A 15,540-nucleotide genomic window follows, 5' to 3' on the forward strand; every position below is an offset into this window, starting at 1 on the left:
TGACTTGGGAGGAGAAGGTACGGGGGGTCGGGGGGAATCACGAAGAGTGTGAAAAGGCCCCCGGAATCCACAGCCATGGATTTCAAGTGAGATCAGTCGGCACAGAGGTGTGTCCTTTCCCCAGCAATGCTCAGCTGCTTGGGTGCAGGTGTGCAGTAGGGCGGGGCTTTGCCAGGTGAGCATGAGAGGCAGAGATGCACGGGGAAGAGAATGGTGCCTGCAGAGTAGTGCCACTTGGCAAAAATCAGCTGGGGCTTAGGTACTCTGCTCCCTTCAGCTGGGGGAGGGGTGTGTCTCCAGGTCACCACTCATTAACTTTACCTTTCTGGCCCTTCGAATATTTCACTTTCAGAATCCAGCTTTAATTCGTGAAGTAATCATACTTTATCTTTTCAATAGTCTCTTCAGACTCATCATCCTCTCACTGTCTCTTTAGTAGAGATGTATTAAGACCTTGGGCTCTGGCACTAGACTGTGTGGATTTGAATCCTGGCTTTGTCACTCTTAGCTGTGTGACCTTGGGCAGGCCACTTAACCTCTCTGTGCTTCAGTTTCCTTATCTGTAAAACAGAGATAATAATATCTCCTTCAAAGGATAGTTTGAGGATCAAATATGTTAATGCTTATAAAATGCTTAGAACAGCTCCTGGCCTATAATCTGTGCTCTATAAATGCTAGCTGTTATTTTTGTTACAATTATTATTATGTGTAGCATCAAATGGGGGAGAAAATGGCCAAAGGAAGTGGAAGCGAAATCACTTCCTCCTTTCCTGTCCTTCCCCTTTCAAGGCAGGTCATCACGGATTGGGTTCTTGGCCACATTGTCACATTGTCACTCAGACAAGCAGTCAGCTACCTTTCCTTTTTTTTTTTTTCTTTTTTTTGCGGTACGCGGGCCTCTCACTGTTGTGGTCTCTCCCGTTGCGGAGCGTAGGCTCCAGAGGGCGCAGGCTCAGTGGCCATGGCTCACGGGCCCAGCCGCTCCGTGGCATGTGGGATCTTCCTGGACCGGGGCACGAACCCGCGTCCCCTGCATCGGCAGGCGGATTCTCAACCACTGTGCCACCAGGGAAGCCCTATCTTTCCTTTTTTGCAAGATGGATGAGAACTGGCATTTAAATAGTGGATGAGCTGCTAGGGTGGAAAGAACTTTGGGCTTGGATTTAGAAGTCCTGGAGCTGGCCAGGGTCCAGACAGAATGACTTTGGGCAGGTCACAACCTCCTCAATTTACAGATGAGGACACTGAGTCCCAGGGACTTTGACTGCAAGATCTGCAAGACCTCTCCCAGATCCCAGAGTCTTAATGTTGGTTTCCAACCAGTACCAGCCATAAATGAAGTCCTGTGAAAAACAAAAAGGAACCAAGAATAAAATGGTCAAGAATTGTGTTTATTTCTTTATAGCCCGGGTCAAGGAAGGACTGTGTTTATCCCTGGCATTCAGTTGCATGTTGGGAATGGTGAAGGTGGTGAGCCAAGCATTTTGCTAATGGCCTTATCCAGAGGGCTGTTCCAATGAATTTTATGACAGTATCCCCCAGTTTTGAAAGGACACAGGCCCCCAGTGCGATTCTTCTAGGCCCTGTGCATTTTATTTTGTTTCATTTATTCCTGTGCATTTTACTTTTTATTTTTAATTAATTAATGTATGTACGTATTTATTTATTTATTTATTTATGGCTGCATTGGGTCTTTGCTGCTGCGTGCGGGCTTTCTCTAGTTGCAACGAGCGGGGGCTACTCTTCGTTGCAGTGCACGGGCTTCCCATTGTGGTGGCTTCTCTTGTTGCAGAGCACGGGCTCTAGAGCACAGGCTCAGTAGCTGTGGCATTGCTCCACGGCATGAGGGATCTTCCCGAACCAGGGATCAAACCCGTGTCCCCTGCATTGGCAGGCAGATTCTTAACCACTGTGCCACCAGGGAAGTCCCTATTCCTGTGCATTTTAAATAGTGCTCCAGGGCTTCTCTGGTGGCGCAATGGTTGAGAATCTGCCTGCCAATGCAGGGGACACGGGTTCGAGCCCTGGTCTGGGAAGGTCCCACATGCCGTGGAGCAACTAAGCCCGTGAGCCACAACTACTGAGCCTGTGCATCTGGAGCCTGTGCTCCTCAACAAGAGAGGCCATGACACTGAGAGGCCCGTGCACCACGATGAAGAGTAGCCCCCGCTAACCACAACTAGAGAAAGCCCTCGCACAGAAATGAAGACCCAACACAGCCAAAAAAAAAAAAAAAAAAAGAAAAATAGTGCTCCAATGACCTTGTTTTGTCTCATCCAGAATATCTCCGACACAGCCAATGGACCTTGTAATCATATATTAACATTTGAGTCACAGGAGAGGATTTTCTTGTTGGTTGCTTCCTCTGGGTCTCTATCCAGCCCGATCCTATAATATCCTCTCTGCCCACCCCATCCAAGGGGTCACGTGAGCTGTGCTCCTTAGTAAGAAGAAAACCTTCAGTGATGATGTATTCTCAGGCCTGGATGGTATGGGAGTGAGTCCAGCCAGCTTGGGAGTAAATATGGGCTATGATACCCCAGAAGGAATTCAACAGAGGGCCCCTTTGACTTTCCCTTTCCACCTTCCTCCTCAACCTCTCTCGCTCTGGCTGACAAGAGAAGGTGCTTTCCAAGTGAGTAGGCTAATATTTTTATTTGACTGAGAAATGTCATCCTTGTGCCCCTTTAATACCTATTTGACCAGACCGTGAGGATGTCGGAGATGTATTTAACTTACCGCCAAGGGCCCAGAGCTGGTTGCCCATGTGTTCTGATGAGCAGCATTTAGAGCTGTTCTCCAAAATGAAAGAGGAGCGAACAGATGTGATATGTCACGTCAGCAATCTCTCTCCCAGCTCCTTTTCAAATAAAAGTTTATGAAGAGAAGCACTAACTCAAATCGCAGAATCCTGTGTTTGAAATAAATGGTCTCGCAACAAACATTTCCGTCTGTAAACGTCTAAACCTTTCAGAAGATTAAAGGAAATTAGTGCTGGCGTGTTTCATTAATTTGGCACCATGGTGGAGGAAATGTGGTCCTCATTTCACTTGGGTGGATTATGAAACGTGTCAGTTTTTCCATTCTTTTTCTCCAGGGCATTTTTTTACTGCAAGGCCTGTCATGATGACATCACGGATCCCAAAAGAATAAAAAAATGCGGCTGCAAACGGCGTAAGTAGTGTTTCTTTCCCCCTTCCCTCCCTCTTTCCTTCCTTTTTTCCCCAAATTCATTTCCCTTCTCCTTTTCCTTTTAAAGAAACACTAAACATCAAGAGAGTTCTTGAATATGTTTATGTTTCACCCTGCAGTTTAAAGAGACATGAAATTAATACCTATCCTCACTTGATCAGAGCAGAGGATGGAAAATCACCACCATCAACACCTCGGTGTGAGCCTCATGCCTAATCCCCACTTCTTGACTCTGAAGGGATGCCTAGGTAGATGTGTCCAGTCAAACAGAGCAAATGCAGTGTATGAGGAGGAGGGCAGCCAAGGCCCTGGAGGAGGGAGGGGTTTTGCGTAGTGATTTCCGGTGGATGGGAGGCTGTCAAGTGTAAAGCTGGCCGTGCTAGGGCTGACGGGAAACTGGGTCTGAGGATTCGGTCTCCCAAACGGGAGCTGACTCTCTTTGCATTTGGGATTCCTGCCAGTTTGGGTACCAAAGGCCAGAGTTTTCAATTGTGATACCCTCAGACTGGCCCAAGGAAGGACCTTGGTCATCACCAATGGGCTTTATTTGCCGTTGCCCCGGCGACCAACCTCAAAACACCATTGCTCTTTGGGATAGACTAGATGGGGCTTGATAGCTCCTGACATATCGTCTCAGACCCCTCACTGGGACTTCTTGAGAAGGATATGGTAAATCAGGAATGGTGGCTGGTGAGGTCTCGAAAAACTAGGGCTTAAAGTGAGGTTTGCAGTCATTATGTTGCAGTGCCTAATAGAATTTGTTCACAACCCTGGAGGAAACAACGATAGTGATGCCTTCCTTCCCATGGTGATTTAATGTTTCCAAAGCTCTTTATGATCATTATTTTTGGTGTTCCTCACCATAACCCTGCGTAACTGGCAGGTGGTGTTATGAATCCCATTTTACAAAAAGGGGAAACTGAGGCTCCAAGTTTCATGGGAGGATGAGATTGCTGAGAGTCACAGAGATCCAACAGACAGGGGTTCAGGCTCACCCGAAGGCTTCTCTTGGTGCTGTGCCCTAGTCTTTTTTCTAAGAGAGAAGGGCAAGGTGGGTGAAATTGGGTCTGATGAGTAAGAACCCAACTATAAAGGGTCACCCCGTAAAATACTTTTTCACAAGCACACACCAGACAGAAGAGCACCATATTCCTGAGATACGCTGACCGGAGCCAGAGCTTCTTTCACAGAAGCCGTAAAGGGGAATACAAGGAAATACAAAATGAGTGAGATATAAACACCACTCTGCTGGAGCATGGAGGAGACACTCAGCCTCGTGGGCAAATACCCAGAGAAACACTCTTGGTCTAGAGCAGTTTCTGTAGAAATCTTCTTGAGCTGCTTCCCAAGCTTGGGGCAGCTTAGGGTCCACTGTTTGGCTCCCCCTTCTCCACTGACTTAACACACATGGTCCCCTCCACCCAGCTCTGACACCTCACCAAAATGAGTATCCATATGTCAGGGCAGGAACCTCTAACTTCTTGGGGCCTAAGAACTCTCCAGTTCCGACAACCTACCAGGAAGAGCATCCAAGGGCCTATACAGGCACAGAACAAACTCACTTCCCAACCAATCCCCCAAACTCCGTAACTCAAAAGGCCCTTCTCACCAGGCAGTGAGAAGGCCCAGCCCAGCTCAGTTATCTGAAACACAGCTCAGCTGACCAGGCATCACCCAGCTCACTTCCATCAGAAGGAACACAACATCCCAAGGCAGAAGTACATGAGACAGAGTAACAAATACAAGAGGATGAACCCATGTCAGAAAACACTGCAGTGGAGAGGGTTGGGGAATGTAGGAGAGTATTGAGACCAATGACCCCTGACCAGATATTTGCCAGAGAACCTGGTCCCATGGTGGTGGGGGGGGGGTATCAGTGAAATGACAAGGCTACTTTCACGTGTTGATCAGTCATTCACATATATTCGAGTGCCTTCTTTGTGCAAGGCGCTATTCTGGGTGCTAGGGATGGAGCAGTGAATGAGATAGTCCCTGCCCTCCTGAAGCCTTCACTCTAGTGAATGGAGGCAAGCAGTGATCACAGAAGTAATTAAATGCCTTCAGACAGAGACAAGTGCTCTGAAGAGAGAGGAGGCTGCCTGAGTGTGTGGGGGACCTTGTAGGGGTGCTTCTTTAGCTAGAAAGGTCTGGAAGACCTCCTTTGAGAGGTGACACTGAAGCTGAGACTCAGTCCAGGTAGACAGAAGAGCAAGGGCAAAGGTAGGGGTAAGTTAGTGGTGTTTGAGGTAAGGCAGAAAGGCCAGTGGGGCTAGTGGGACTGGGGAGAGGGTGGTAGGAGACGAGGTCAAAAAGGCAGGCGGGGGCCATAGGAAGAAACGGGGTTTTCGTGCTATGATAAATAAAGCCATTGGAAGAGTTTAAACAAGTTAATGACCTCATCAGTTCTTATTTTAAAGGATCTCCCTGGTGGCTGGACAGAGAACAGGCTCTAGGGAGGCACGAGTGGAAATGGCAGGAGGAGGAGCGAGCGTCTCTGACTCCTGCTCTGATGCTGGAATGTTCCTCACAGGGCACTGTCTATAGCAGAACCCAGCAGACTGATTTTTAAGTCCCTAGAAATCAGGATTTGGCCTCTAGGATATTTTTCCATCTTGGTTCCAGGCAAGCAAACGGCAGCTGACTTTAACTTCATCCTGGAGAGAGAGGCACGTAATTGTTCGAAATAATTCTGCTCTCCTCATTACCTTTAACGTTGGTTCAGCGAATGAATCGAATGATCTCCCATCCTGTGCGGCACAGATTGCTACAAAAGGACTGTCTCTGCAAAGCCAAGCCAGTGTGACAGGGTCTTGATCTCTCTCTCTGCACCCCTCTCCCCTCCTTGGGCTCCTTGTCTCATAGAGGCCCTCAGCTGTGAGGTTAATGTTTGATAACAATCAGAATTGTCCAACTATCGTTCTTCCTCATTAAAAGGTCATAGCCTGTGTTACAGAGGGCGGGTTGTGGATGTGGATGTGTAAATTGTGGTTCGAATAAAACGAATGATTAAACATGAACATCCTAGGGCATACCAGGCAGGTTAGGAAACTGGCGAAGGTAGATTTTGGTTGCAAAGAAACTTTTGTTAGATGTAGAGCTAGAATTATTAATAATGCGGGACAGGGGGGTTCCTTTCCTGCTTTGAATGCACATTGCCTGGTGCCCTAAGTTGGAGAGGGCAGCTGCCCCATAGTCAACTGCCCAAACCTGTTAGGGCAGGTATTAATAATTCACCCTGGAATGATAAGTTTCCGGGAGGGCAGAGCTGATGACATCAGTGGTCTTTATCTACAGTTTTCTAACCCTCCCCTCCCAACCTGGCTTTTCCCTTTCCAAATAACCCTCCACCCAGCCCCCAACCTCCCCATTCACCTTCATTCAACAGCCTTAAACATCTCGCGTCATACTATCTGGAGAAATATCAAGTGTGCACACTCCATTTTTGGAAATCCTCTGGTAGTATAGTTTAACTTTTGCATTTTTTTTTCCCCATTTCTTCATAGTTCTCCATCAAGGAAGAGAGTCAAACTCAGCTGTCTGGCCAAGGAGCAAGTTCTCAGAATCTACTATTTACCTATTTTCTTTTTCTGTATAACAAACCCAGTCTAATGATTTACATTTTCTCCCCCAGCCTCTAAATATTTGCCGAAAGGTGGACTCCTAGGGGACAAGTCATGTCTAAATTGCTGTGTTTGAAGGAATTTTCTTTAACTTCTAATCATTGACATATTTTTGATTTATTTTCTTTCTCTTTGCTGCCTTGGAATACTGCCCCTACTCTATTTTAACTGCACACTGGTAGTGATATATTGTGAGTAAAACGGGTTCCCAGCAGCCCGGAGTCCAGTTCCCCCTGTCTTTTCTCTAGAAGAGATACTTCTTTTATTTTCTGTACAGTTGCAGTTTCTTTTTTCTTTTGGTATTTATGTTGCATGTAGCAGTGACATCATGCCCCAACTCGGTCTGCAGAGTAGCCTGGAGCTGGAGAGCCCTGCAAGCAGGGAACCCCTCTCTGTTCATCCACCTGCCCCCTCACCCCACCCAACCCCCGCCAGCCTCTTGCCAGCTTCTGGCGCTGTCTTATTTTTCCACTTGAAAATAAGACCTTAACAACAGTGTTTCTCTTGAAGGCCTTGTCTCAGGACCTTTAGGGGACACTGAGTCAGCTGAGGTAATTACCACTAGCTCTAGATGCTTCGTCAATTGGGGTTCATTGTCATGCTTGCCTTTGATAAATTATACTTGGTCTCCTCTGCTATTAAGCTTGAATCCCTATCCTGAAGGAAACACATATGCTACATATATATTCCCGTGTTGTGATATATATGATATGTACCAGTACTTTATATGTAAAAATGTAAATTTTTATATATAAGGGTAGAGATACTTTATAGAGAGAGTGATGTATTTATTACACCATATGTGCCTCTCTATACGAGAAAGTGCTTGAGAGAGAATTAATTGGACACCCAGCTTTGGGACTGTAAGTATCTAAATTGCCTTACTGGAGACAAGTATTTCAACAGTGGTAATTATTTCCTATAGTTTATGAAGCACCTTGCTTTAAAATAAAATTTCTCCCTCAGTAGTACCCACTAGGACATACCTAGTTCCTCTATGGGTGTTAGGCATCTTGCAAGATCCATTTACTTGTTTAAGGAAGAAAAAGATGGCTTGAAGAGAACATTCCGTTTCATTAGTGAGCTATGTAGAAGCCAGAATGAGTAAATATAAGTCTCTGAGCCCCTGAATTACTCCAGGAATAGGATCACCTCTCCCAGCAAGATGTGGCAATTGACGAGGAGCTTGTAGGCCAGTATTTCTGTGTGTGACTTAGAGCCGTGCTGCTTTCAGTGGCACCAGCGCTGAGCATCCGTCTTTACTCACCTACAAGAGACCCAACCTGTAGACCAGTCCCGCAGCCCTGGAGTTTGCAGGAGGTGTCTCCGCACCTGGTCCTCTCCTGCTCCTTTGCAGAAGAAGAGGCAAGTCGGTCATCTGGTTTGGGCTAGTCTTCACAGTTTGAGGGTATGGAATGCTCAATGTACCAACAAAAACAAAACAAAACAACGACCTTCTTCGGTTCAGAGCAAAATTCTGCCCAGATTGACTCCGTGGCTCCCTTTATCTGCAGAACACCTTGAAAAATGACTTGAGGGCATGAACCACTTTCCTACCTGCAGAGCACTGCCCACTGTATCTAATGATCTTTCAGAACTGGAGGGAAACCGTGATGTCAATCAACAAACAACTCTCGTGCCAAATTCCTCTGTCCTCTCCAGCCACAATATGGTATTGAGGGAGGGTCAGCTAGTTTGGTGTGCTCTCTGCTGCTGACATTAACCAGCCTTTTCTTTCCGTTCTTGGAAAACCACCTGAAAGGTCGTTCTCCTTCCTCCAGAAGCTAATCAGAGGAATTTTGCTAAGTGAAGACATCATTCTTCATTTATAGGACCTGAAAGAATGCTCTTGGATTCCCACTGTCCCATCAAACATATGCCTTCATCATTCACCTCGGTGGACTTTTTCTTCCATGGATATTTTAACTTAAAATGTTATTGCTGCCGAGAATATGAAGAGCAGCTCCAGAGTTAAGGCTTGGAAATAATCCTGCCTTCATTGGGTTGATTTTAAACAGGAAGTTGCAATCTGACAAGTGTCTGTGAATTGAATGGCAGGGTTTTTTTTTTCTTCTGCCCCAGGCTTGCCTTGAATTGCTCCATCTGAAACCTAAAATATTTTTTCCCCAGCAGTTGAGAAATGCCACCTGAGCTTTTCAGTTCAGCACTGCTTTTCCTGCCCCTTCCAACTCACCCTGGAAATTAAGATTCTACAGTTGGAAACTGGCTGACAGTTTGGTTGCTGGTGCAGGAGGCACATGGAGCTGAGAGCAGGATGGAGTCCAGCCCCCTCTTCTATTCCAGGCTTGGCTCCGAAGGGCTAACCAGCAGAGAACCTGAACTTGACAACCGATTATCAGTTTGACACAAAGAAAGCGCAGTAACTAAGCCACATCGACAGCAGCCCCTTTACAGGTTTTCTTTCTCATGATTGAGACCTTTGAATATATAAGAAAAGTTGTCCGAGAGTACGTCTGCGAAATCTTCTAGTTCTCAATCTTCCAGTATATGGCTTTGATGAAGTCCATGAGGGAAATGCTTTTATTTTGTCTCTACAAATAGCACTAGGAAGTCATAATGGAAACATTGGATGAATATCTACTTCATCGTGGGGAAAGCAAGCGCATAAAAAGCTTTTTCTCAAACTGTTAAACTGCTAGGATAGAGTTCTTGGAGGAGAAAGGTGAGACCCAGGGTCTTGGCAACTGCATAACCTCTTTGCATCTTTGGTGCCAGCCCAAGAACAAGAACCTGATGATGTGGGCCAAGGAGAAAACTGAGTCTGCAGAGGCTTCTGTTTCTGCTTCCTCCGAGTTAAGTCGGCCAATGGGGGCAATTAATTGAGCATAAAGTTCCAAGTGTACTAAAATGGAATGGCAAGTAGCTGCAGCATTAACACCTCTGAGACACACACACACACACACACACACACACTCACACTCACACTCACAGTCACACTCACTCTACCTCCATCCCTCCCTCCCTCTCCCTCTCCCTCTCCCTCTCCCTCTCCCTCTCCCTCTCCCTCTCTCTCTCTCTCCCTCCCTCCCTCCCTCCCTCCCTCCCTCCTTCCTTCCCTCCCTCCCTCCCTCCCTCCCTCCCTCTCTCTCTCTCTCTCTCATCTGTTCCTTGTCTCAGGAAGTTACAGCAGGGCTTTAAGGAGACCCAGCCAGCTGGTGCTGTGTCTGCAGAGCCGATGTGCTTGCAAGTTGCCACTTTTGAGCACTCTAGGACCATGTCCTAGAACCTCTCTCTCCTTCATCTCCTCTCTTTCCTAAACATCTGCTGTGGATTGGGAGAAGCCATTGAATTGAAATGACACTGCACGTTTCAGTTCTTAAGAGGCACACAGCGTCCTCTCCCAGCTAGTTCAGGTGCTCTGTTAACTAGCTGCTCTTCCACACAGATCCACTAGATGTCCTCACAGATCTACTTAGTATTACCGTTGAGATCCGGGGGAAAACTCCCTTTTCTGAGGATTGAGATTGAGGAAGAGAGCACTGGGTGACTCGATAGAAAAGAAAATCAGCAAACACCAGAGCAGAGAGGGCACTTTATGTGGCCAGGGAGTAGATAGGAAACTTACTTCTGTTTTAAATAAACACTGAAACTTTCAAAATTGCTCCTTGAAACCTGACCTTGGAAGTTTTAAGTGGCACTCTGATATCTGAAATTAACCTTCGAACCTACATCAGCTCTAGAAAAGGAAACAATCATGAAGACATGGAAATAAAATACCGGTGGTTCTGGATATCCACAGTTCACTGAAACAACGCTGAAGGATTAGGAAGCAGAGAGCGTCGAGGGGGATGAGGGGTGGTATTTTCCGAAGTCGGAGGTCCACGACTTAATTTTGACATAATTTTATTTTACAACTTGAGAGTGTAATTTTACACACAGACTATCCACTTCTCCTGGAACAGCTACCACCAGAGAGGCAAATCCTCATCCATTTTTAGTTAAAGAGCTTGTTCGTGACTCACAAAATGGCCCAGAGAAAGGCCCTTCCTGGCTGGGACACACATCCTTCAAGCCTGATGGATCACAACCACCAGATGGGAGGTCAGAATGGGCCTCACCTTTTAAGAAGGTGGGACCCAGAAGGATGTAGGTGAAGACACCCGATAGGGGGTCAGTGAAAATGGACTATTCCAGAAGTAAAGCAAAAGAGCCAACCTCGCAGTTGGTGGCACCTCGGTCTAGACATTGTAATAATTCACAAAGGTTTGTCAATGTGTGGGGCTCAATCATTTTTAACTGTTTCTGTCCTGTCTTTGAGCCTCTCATCCATCATTCTTGCTGATTTTTTGTTTTTTTTTTCCCTTTTTTGTGGTAGTGCTTGTTTGTCTTCTGAGATTTCTATTTTGGATTTGGTGTGACTGTAAAACTGATGACTGGGAAGGAATGAAGAGAAACAGCATGTTTTCTTTTTTATGCATATACTGCTTTGGAATGTGAGTGCTTACAAGTAACATTTAATCTTCTTATAGCAAATGGTTTTTTTGCTGCTTTGATTACCAATTTCAGCTTGTTCCTGCATGCTAACACTATGAAATTTTAGAACAATGCATGGTCTCCAGAAGAGCCAACAATAACAATTGCAAACAGTCCCTGAGAGGCACTGGTTTGAAGTTGTGTTTCCTCCTGAACCCTTATCAAGTAGGAGGTTTCAGTCACCCATTATGATGGGCTTACCTCTGACAAAATCATTTTGAAAGTTATTCCACCCCCATCCTCCCTCCCTCCCCTTGTCCTTAAAGATGGTATATATATAAGAACTTTCTTTCCCTATAAATGTGTCAGAGTCTATTATTGCATATGAACCCAAAATGGCAGTATGGAAACGAAAACCAGGCACTGTTGCTAATGAGAAGCATAGCATTTCAGAGTTTGATGGGCTTCTCTTCTGCTACAGCATTTGATTAAATTTTTTTCAAAACAATTTATCTACAGCGAAACAAAAAAATCATCTTCGTTTCCCTCCTCTGTATAAATAACGAGTCAATATTTCCAGTAAAAGAACTGAGAAGGAAAAAACAAGCAAGTGGTCTGCGAGTGGTACACCAGATCTGGATGCATTTAAAATAACTTTATTTTCATGTCTTCAACTGAAGACTGTTTTGCCTTTCTCGACTTCAACAACTGCTGTTTGGGGTGTCTGGGAAATCCCACCATGCCTTCTAAATTCTTCTGATTCAAATGCTATAGTGGAACTTGTTTTTCTTTTTTTTCATAAAAGCTAAGCTCAGGAATGATGTCCCACGCATTGAACAGGGCTGGGGCTGCATGATGATGATCTGAACAACTGACTAGCTAGGATGCTAAAAGAACATGTCGCTAAAAGTGTGAGCCAGGATTATAGGAATGGAGTTGCTGCTGAAGGGATCTCTCATTCATCTGCCCCAGTGCCTGTTCCTCACAATCATAATGTTACCCCTGCTTGACAAATAGACTGTATGGCACGTCATAAAGGTCTTAGAACAGGACTTGACCCATTGGAGAGATTAAACCCCTCTTCCTGGTGACTAACGTTCAAAACCACTAGCCATATTTTAAAGTAAGAGTGCAACCATTTCTCCACCAAGAGAAAAAACGATGGGGGAAAAATGATTTTCCCAGTGGAAAGTGTGAGCACAAGGGAATAACACCTCTCCAGTTCAGCTGACTATTTGGCTGTGATGCTTGGGATAAACATGAATTCTTCTCCCATCTTGCGAAAGGAGCAGGCAGGTTCATGCTAAGGATAAACCAAGATGTTTGCCTGCTGTCGCACCAAAACGAGGTACAAAAAGCTTCTCTTGCACTGAAATATAAATTGGCTTGAAGGGTGAAGGTGCAGGGCCTTGAGAGCTATTACAGTGATGTCCAACGAGTTCTGTACGTTAGCACTCAAGTTGGATTCCCAGGCAGTGCAGAACCTGTGATATTAGCTTGAGAGGAGCTATCAGTGCCTCATGCAAATCTTAGTAAGATATTTTATGTGGGATCTATTCTCTCATTTCATGTTTTGTAATTTTTCATCTATTTTTGGCCAATATTTTCTATATAAGAAAAAAATATGGTTAACCAATAGCCCGATAACTTTCTGAATTTTTTTTGCGGGGGGGGGGGGGGGGCGGGGGCGGGAGAGAAGAGCAGATGCGATTTTCAGATTCTCTCAGCTTCAAGCAGAAAATACACCCATGAGTAGCTAAATGCATTGCAGTAGACCAACATCTCATATGCTTTGGGTGATTTCTTATTTGTGAACTGCCTTTAATGTCAAATAGGCAGCGTTAGCCTTGAGGAGCTGCACTTCTTATATGGACAGATTTGGGTATTTGCTCTGTCAAGAGTAAATTTAAATTCCTGTAGGCATCATGTAAACTCACTCTGGGGAAGTGCAGCAGAGGCATCCTCAGATTCTATATTAACACGTAATCGTTTCATATCTAATTGGATGAAAGCTTGTCCCAGCCTCTGCCTAATGCCCAGAAATGGATGGAAATTAGAAAGCCCACATACTAGATATTTTTGCATCTTGCAAAAACCATTTATTGTACGCAATAAGCAATTAATTGATTGGCTGTGTGTATATTTTGTCCTCCTGTATTAATTGTGCCAGGGGAAAAAATGTTGGTTACATTTTTGCTGTCTCTAATGTGTGCTGCTTCTCATCCAACGAGCCGATTGTCATCAGCCATGTCCTTTCCCGTGGTCACCCGCTTTACCTAGGGTAGAAAAATAATATGCAACAGCCTTGGGGGACTCTACAGGCAATTGATATTTTCTCTGCTTTTTCCAATGTACAACCAAAGTGTTACCAACAGTTCTCTCTGCATTTTTTTTCTGGGTCAAGACTGTTAACGTGAACTAAGACCTGTGTTCAATCCCTTCAGCTCCCTTCCAGCTGCCTTGCTGTGTGTGACGTTGCCATTAACTACCGCTCTTCCTCTCGTCTCATCCAACCCCATGGTTATAGCCAAGATGTCCATCTACAAGAGAATGAGACGGGCATGTTGTTTTGATTGCGGACGTTCTGAGCGTGACTGCTCGTGCATGTCAGGCCGTGTGCGTGGTAACGTGGACACCCTTGAGAGAGCCTTCCCACTTTCTTCTGTCTCTGTTAATGATTGCTCCACCACTTTCCGTGCCTGTAAGTTTAACCCCAGCACATACAGTTCCATGTCTGTGCTGTCTGTGGCATCACCCCTGTCTTGTGTCGTGCCCTGTGGTGCTGTGAGTCAGTCGGGCTGATGTTTTCCTCCCAGTGTATGTGGTGATGTGTTGCCCTCACTGCCTGTGTCACTGTGTACGTGCTGGGGAGGCCTCCCTCCCTATTCTGTGAACTTGTGTTTCTTGTAAGAGCGTGCAGGCTGTGATATTATAATCCAGTGATATTATTCCTCTCTCCTTTAAGTAAATATGCTTGGAAATTAATGTGAAAGCACATCAAACACTATATTGATACAGAGATGCATGGAAAGGTATATCTTACTATTTGGGGAAAGGGGTTAGACATTGGATTGGGTCGAAAGGAGGAAGGAAAACGGTTTCGAGAGAGCAAGCTAACTCTGGCATGAAATTGCTTTTAGTGAGCTTGGATACTTTCCAAAATATAACAGGGTTTCAATGCAGATTTTTTTTTTTTTTTTTTTTTACTGTGTCCCCCTAACCTGTATCTCATTCCTCCAGTGCCAGATTGCCTACTTTGCTCTGAAAAAGAATCTGCCAACCTATACAGACCGCTGGTTTCTAGAGCTTCCCCTCAAAAAGATGACTCATTCAAAGGATCAGTCCATTAATATCTTTCATTTTTTTTCCTAGAAATATAGCCCCCTGTTTAAGGTATCTTGTAGCAATTGTGATTCCAAATAACAACAAAAATCATAAGCCAAGAAGCTCCGTGGTTTCCTTGGGTCCATCGTGCAGCCTTGGGGTCAGTCTTTGCGTCCTGCGAGCTCAGAGGTGTTCAGGAGTCTCTCAGGGTCTTGCAGTGGCAGCTGGCGAGGCTGAGCTACACCAGATTCCCGAGCGCTTTTCCCTCCCCCCACGCTATCCTTGTCTTCAGCATGGACTTTGCTTGTGTTTTACCGACGTGGTACATGGGTGATGCTACTGAAAGCTCCAGCTTGCTCACTGAGGAGGCTCGTCTAAGGGCAGAAGAGGTTGTGCTTTGCTTGAGGACTTGGATACCTTACAGTATGGCTGTCACCTTATTTTCACATTTTTGGTAGCATGGGCGGTAGAAGACAGTCTTTCTGTGTTCATCCCTTCCTCTTGAAAGCATCCACCGCGTTTGCCGGTAACCATATTATCCGCTCTCTTTTCTTCCAAGTGCCCAGAGCTGGTTGAGTTATAAATCTTCACCGGCAGCAGTTAGTTTCTACTGGCACCGAGGAGGGAAGAGAGCATGCGGTCCCAGCATGGTGTGCTTGTGCGGCAGTGATCTATGGGGCGCCCAGGGCTGAGGGAGCCCCCACATCACTGTATGCAGTGGAGTGTGCCATGCCCAGTGCTGATGTTTGAAACCACAGTTCGGGTCTGAGACATTATTGTACTTAGAGCGGTCTTAGAGGCATTTGGAAAAGTTCGACCTAGGACCAGAAAATCATCATCGTCTCTGATTTATGATTCACTGCTCCATCAGAACAGTGCCAAGGGACGGGATTCGTTTTTTTAAAGTGATACCGAATAGACGTGGTGTTGAGAGGGAGTTTGGACTTTGCCATCATATTGGCCTAAAATC

The 15,540-nt window shown here is 45.6% G+C and overlaps 1 protein-coding gene across 39 annotated transcripts in view; it reads left to right on the plus strand.

Moving 5' to 3' along the window:
- The window catches only part of KCNMA1 (potassium calcium-activated channel subfamily M alpha 1), a 773,456-nt gene that overhangs the window by 618,169 nt on the left and 139,747 nt on the right, over positions 1–15,540 (plus strand). For 21 of the 39 annotated variants that reach the window (XM_067025307.1, XM_067025283.1, XM_067025287.1 and 18 more), the window contains one exon: positions 3,098–3,174. In XM_067025307.1, coding sequence (XP_066881408.1) covers positions 3,098–3,174 — 77 coding nt within the window. Of the gene's footprint in view, positions 1–3,097; positions 3,175–13,773; positions 13,948–15,540 lie in introns of all 39 variants that reach the window. The other 18 variants (XR_010838921.1, XM_067025277.1, XM_067025278.1 and 15 more) reach the window with 1 other exon arrangement.

The sequence above is a fragment of the Kogia breviceps genome, chromosome 2 (genome assembly GCF_026419965.1).
Source record: "Kogia breviceps isolate mKogBre1 chromosome 2, mKogBre1 haplotype 1, whole genome shotgun sequence".
In the NCBI taxonomy this organism is placed as follows: Eukaryota; Metazoa; Chordata; class Mammalia; order Artiodactyla; family Physeteridae; genus Kogia; species Kogia breviceps.